At 43.5% G+C, this 6,129-nt stretch overlaps 1 protein-coding gene across 1 annotated transcript; it reads right to left on the bottom strand.

Annotated features, from left to right (window-relative positions):
• Positions 1–3,197: 3,197 nt before the first annotated feature.
• On the bottom strand, positions 3,198–5,372 carry egr2b (early growth response 2b). Its single transcript, XM_083933418.1, has 2 exons — positions 5,075–5,372; positions 3,198–4,752 (listed from the first exon to the last, which is right to left on the bottom strand). The coding sequence occupies exons 1-2, from the start codon at positions 5,235–5,237 to the stop codon at positions 3,587–3,589; spliced, it is 1,329 nt and encodes a 442-aa protein (XP_083789544.1). The 5' UTR covers positions 5,238–5,372; the 3' UTR covers positions 3,198–3,586.
• Positions 5,373–6,129: the final 757 nt, after the last annotated feature.

Genomic DNA, 6,129 nt, shown 5'->3' on the forward strand with positions numbered 1-6,129 from the left:
TCGTGTACTAACTAAAACAAATCGAAGACAACATATTTCTCCTGTATTAGCCTCTTTGCACTGGCTACCTTTAAAATCTAGAATAGAATTTAAAATCCTTTTTGTTACCTATAAAGCTCTTATTGGTCAGGCTCCGTCGTATCTTAAAGAGCTCATAGTACCTTATTACCCGAATAGATCGCTGCGCTCTGAGAATGCAGGGCTACTTGTCGTTCCTAGAGTCTCCAAAAGTAGAATGGAAGGCAGAGCCTTCAGCTACCAAGCTCCTCTCCTGTGGAACCAACTCTCAAGTGTTGTTCGGGAGGCAGACACTGTCCCCATATTTAAGAGTAAACTTAAAACTTTCCTCTTTTATAAAGCTTACAGCTAGGGCTTATGAGCCCTAGGCTATGTTGTTATTTTTAAACCTGATTTTGTTCTGCTTAATGATGTTGCTATAGGCCTAGTCTGCTGGGGGATAATACTTTTCCTGATACTCTGACCATCTTTCCTCTCTGTCTGTATAATTCATGTCTCATCAATGCATGTTACTAATTAAACTTCTTCCCTGGAGTTGTTTGTGTTTTTGTCATCTCGCAGGTCTCTGCTGATCGTGGTGGTGCCTGCTGCCGTGGTCCTGCATGACGCTTCCTGCTACTACTATAACTATTAGTCATATATACTGTCACTAGTCTTATACATTATAAAATTTGTAGCCGCTGTACCGTAGCTGCTATTGCCGCTACTCATCATTGATCATGTTTGCCATAATTATTATCATTTTCATATTCTATCACCTTAGATGTGCTTGTTCCTACTATTCTGCTTTATTAACTTCCATAACATATGAGTCATATTCACATTACTATAGATATTATTATAGTTACTGTTGCTCTTTGGTTGCTTGCATCTCTTGAAGTGTTTCTGTCTCTCTGTCTTTTGTCTGTCTTTGTCTTTCTATCTCTTTCTCTCTCCTTTTCCTCCTCCCCAACCAGTCAAGACAGATGTCCATCCTTCACACAGCTGGGTCCGTCCTGCCTGTTATAGAGAAGGTTTTCGTTGCCACCGTACTCTACGAGGGAATTGTTGGGTCTATGTAAATCTTAAATAAGTCATGTGGTCTATACCTACTTTGTAAAGTGTCCTGAGAGAACTTTTGTTATAATTTGGCACTATAAATAAAATTGAATTGAATTGAATTGAATGTTTAAAATGAACTATTCCCATAGTGTCAGTGCTCTGTTTATTCAAATGCTACATTTTGGTCATTGGCCTTCAGTTGGCATCCAGCTCACAATACAAAACAACATCTTTATGTAGCCATGGCAAGACAGTTACACCACCAATAACTGATCAAAATAAACCTAAACATTTTAAAAACAATGTACCTAAAACAAATTTGTTAAATACAGAAAACAGGTTCTGTTCAGTTCAGTCACTTTATTGTTAAAAATGCAAAACTTAATTTGCAGTTAGGTGTACAAGATATAAAAACACACACACACAAACTAAAAACAGAGATACAAAAAGTTCCCTGCACAGTAGTTATGCAGACACCAATAGTCCACAATACTACACCAAGCAATCTCTAAGATTCTGCAGGCAATGCAAACAAGAGATAAGCAGATTTGTATTTCCATATATTTGATCTGCATGAGGTTCTATAAAGAGGTTTTTGCTTGATTAATGGCTCACCGAATGGCCACTAGGGTATTTGACATCCTAGGGATGAGACGGAGCTATAATAGACAGTTTGTCTGATCTGCTGAGAAAAAAGGAGTTTCACATGAGTCTGACACTGCTTGACTACTAGGGGTGACCATAGGATGACTTCAGAGTCAGGGTGTATGTCCTATGGCCCATCAATAGTAGAAAGTTGAACATGAAACACCTTAAAATCATACCATATTTCCTAAAGATGCAGTTCAGCCCATAGAATTTCCAAACTAAGTCTAATTAATTAGTAGCAGGTAGACAGGTCAGTCCAGTATATCAGAAAACACAATAACAGTAATGGGAAAGTGGAATAAATTAACACTATAATATATAATCATGTAAGTTAAAAGATATATAATTCACAGTGTTCATAAACACTGAAGTCGTGTCCTCGTAATTTATTTTATAGGCTGATTCCAGTATTTTAGGCCCAATATATTATATGTTTAGCGAACAATAAACAGATAAGTAAATACAAGTAATGAATAAATATATAAAGGGTCCAGTATTTCTCCACCAAAAGTGCATTCCTCGACCTAAATACTTTCAATCTAAATAAATTAAATGTGAAAAAAGAAGCTGTGGACACACGGCCTATTTGTATGCTTATATCTAACCAGTCTATTTCTCTCTTTTTCTAAAACTTTAGCGTATCTATAGTCATGACCTACTGTGGTCTATGTAAACCATAAATCAGTCATAGAGTTTGGTCTTTACTTACTCCATATGTAAAGTGTCCTGAGATAACTTCAGTTATGATTTGGTACGATACATACAATTGAATTGAATTGAATATTTGAAATGTTTGCTAAAGCAAACTTGATTCTCTTTACTCTTGACGGATGTCAGTGGTTCATTTCACTGATTTAGCTCAAAGAATATTCAACTTGATGGTCTGTCACCTCTACTATGACAAATAGTGCATACCAGGTCATGGCCTGTTTATAACCTGATGTGATATACATAAGTAAAAAGCGAGTGGGTGAAAACTCTGAGTCATAATGCCATGGTTGACGCAACGTGGGATTTACCCCAAAACATTTCCAACATCAACAGCTTTACAAGTCTTTTTTATAAATACAGATACCACTCACAACCCAGCGACGTTTGGGTTCCATGAACGCATCTCGGCGGACACCATTGGCCTGTTTTGCGCTTTAGTTATGAGTAATAAACCAAACGGCTACTGGCTGTGTTTATCATCTCCATATATTTAATAAGTCTCATAAGACACATAAAACACAAAAATGTCAAGTCGGTGAGTTCAACACATTTACATTCCAACATTGTTTTACACGTGAACACAACTTATTAACACTTGAAATTAAAGACGAAATGTGTACAAAAATAGAATGTCTTCCGACAAATATACATTGCATTACAAGCGTCCTTGAATCAGTCAGTGTACAAAAAGACACACAACAAGGCACTAAAGGGGAAATATAGTCATCAACAAGCATGTTAGAATGAACACTTTGTCAATGCATTAACTTAAAGCGGTTCTCTGGCTTCAAAACGTTATTGCAGTTATTTCACAGTTCAACGCGCAGCCTGTTGCGCGCTCACTATGTGTTGGCAATGTTTAAAAATCCCCTTTATATTACAACCGCCCTTTTATATTCTTATGAATTAATGGCTATATTTACTTTCATTTTCAGTAGACTGTACAGACAAAGTGCATTCGTGTCAGTCTCTGTCAATTCTGGAGCAGAAAGTGATGGATGTGCGTAATTGCGCACGACTGCAACCGTTCTTGTTCATTCCCGTCCCGGTGTTTAGGCTGTTATCTTTAGTTCACAACAGTTTCGGGTCATTATTTAATAGTTATTTTATTTTAAGGGGTTAGTGTGCGTCACGCTGCCATGGTGACAACAACGTTTTCCAGGGATAACTATGAACAAATCCCACTAGTTACGGGGATGGCGCCTGACGACCGCTCAACTCTGGAGCTGATGGACGAGGAGGAGGACGAAGAAGAGACAGTGGAGGACTTCCTCTCCTTTTGCCTCAGGTGGATTTTAGTGTGTCTCTTCCTCTCGTCGCTCCGGGCGAATTTGCGGCCGCAGAAGTCGCACGCGAACGGCTTTTCTCCCGTGTGCGTGCGGATGTGCGTGGTGAGGTGGTCGCTGCGGCTAAAGTTGCGCATACAGATGCGACACTGGAACGGCTTGTGTCCAGTGTGGATCCGGATGTGTCTGGTCAGTTCGTCGGAACGGGAGAACCGCCGGTCGCAGCCTTCTGCCGGACACGGGTACGGTCGTTCGTGGATAGGCGTCTTGCTCGGTCTGTTCGGATACTTTCTGGGACGCAGGATCGGCCTCAGGGGCAGGTTCTGAGGGCTGTAGGCAGAGGGGATCCTCGGCGGCCCTCCCTCGGAGCCACCGCCACCCGGACCCCCCAGCGTAAAGTTCCTGATAGTGTTCAGCGGGGTCAGGGGTGGAGGGACACGGAATGTATCGAGCGGACATGGACCGAACGGTTTACGATCTGGGATACCTGCCGGGTGCATGTCCCGCTGGCAAGCAGGCTGGAAGAAGCCCGGGTAGTCGGGGATGATGGGGAAGAGCCCCGGCGCGTCTGCGCTGCCGGGCTGCTTGGGTGAAGAGTAGGAGGGCGGCGGGTAGGTGATGGGGCAAGTTGAGGTGGACAAAAACGCAGAGGGGTCCTGGTACATCTCCCCGCAGCCAGAAGACGAGTATGGGGGTGGAGGGGAGTACAGGTGGTGGTGGTGGTCCATCTCTGCCTGGTTCTGAGCCGCCATGATGCAACTCAAATTTCCGCTGGAGAAGTGATTGGGAGAAGCCGAGGAAGCCGGGGAGGAGGACGCTGAAGAGGAGGGAGGAGGAGGCGGCGGTTGGGCTACGTTGAAGATGCCCGAGACGATGTTGATCACTCCCTCGGGGTTCCAGTTACCTGGATATTGGGAGTCGATGGAGAACTTTCCCATGTAGGTAAAAGTCTGGTTGCGATGGGTCGCGGGCTGAGAGAAGCCGCTGGAGTAGGAGGAGAGATCCAGAGAGCGCTTCTCTACATTCATGTCTGCACTCATCAAGCCATCTGCGGACAAAAACAAAACAGATCGTTAGAGAGGCAACACAACCCTGAGTCATTCAAACGTTTACACTGGACTGGGAAGTGCGCTTTAAGCGAGAGAAGCTGGTGCGCCTCTGCTCCATTACGCACGGGCCCTGATCTGATGTTATTACAGCAATGTAACGGTTTATTGTAACAGTCAGATGCGAAACATTGAGATTATTTTCAGAAGCAGTTCATAAAATAAAATGGAGCTGTAATTACTGAAAGACGCAGCATATGGGCCATTATACATATTGTAATAAGCCATATTTCTCCAAAGTGTCAAACCAGTGAGTCGTCTTACCTGCCACATTAATCTGGTCGTAATGAGCTCCTAAATCGGTGTTGGGAAAGATAGCCACGGAGGTCGGTAAACTGGAGCCGATGTCATCCACCGAGTACACGCTCTCGGGATGCACGAACCCCCCGAGATTCACCGGCACTTTCTCCAAAGTTTTAGCCGTCATTGTGGAGGAAAACAACTACCGCGTTCTGCTGCTTTCTGCTCTCTGTTCTTCGATTTAAAACTATTAACAAATAACAGTGTTTAACCCAGTGGAGCGTGGGTCACCGCTGCATGTCTTTGTCTGTCACCGGGTGTGAGAGGATAAGCTCCGTATGTGTGGGGCGCCTCATGCGCTCTGGTGAGAAAGTCAACACCGTAAAGTAACACTTTTTGGGAACGGGGACCGTGGTACTAGTATGTTTATATGGGGAACCTTTTGAATGAGGCTGCTACGTCATTACCCAAACATGGAGTGGGAGGGCTCATAAAAGCTGAGAGCGAGAGGCGCTGCCGACGCTGATTGGCTGGGAGGCTCCATGACGATTACAAAGGGAATCACTTGTCAATGGAGAACCCGGTGCTGCAGGAGAGATAAAACTTACGTTTTCCAGTCTCTGCAAAACAGAGTGAAAGTGCCATACAACAGCACACAAACAACATGTGACGGTGAGCAACCACAGCTCTAATTTCTTAAAGTTCATGTGAAATATAATTAATCTCTTACATTTATTTTAGTGTAGCTTTGATCGGATCGCGTTCTAGTATCAAAAGAGGAATTCCGGTTGAGCTTCTTAACCCATACAAGGTTGAATCCGGTAAGCAGGGGAACATCCCCCGTGCTCCTTATTTGGTTTCGATTCCGGAATATGACCATCGGAAAGTGACGAATTATACCGAGCTGGGAGACAGAGAAAGAAAGAGAGATAGAGAGAGATAGAGAGAGAGAGAGAGAGAGAGAGAGAGAGAGAGAGAGAGAGAGAGAGAGAGAGAGAGAGAGAGAGAGAGAGAGAGAGAGAGAGAGAGAGCCGCCCTGGTACAACCACAAACCACAACCAAATGAGTCGGACAGAGGA

This window comes from Echiichthys vipera (genome assembly GCF_963691815.1).
Source record: "Echiichthys vipera genome assembly, chromosome: 18".
NCBI classification, from domain to species: Eukaryota; Metazoa; Chordata; class Actinopteri; order Perciformes; family Trachinidae; genus Echiichthys; species Echiichthys vipera.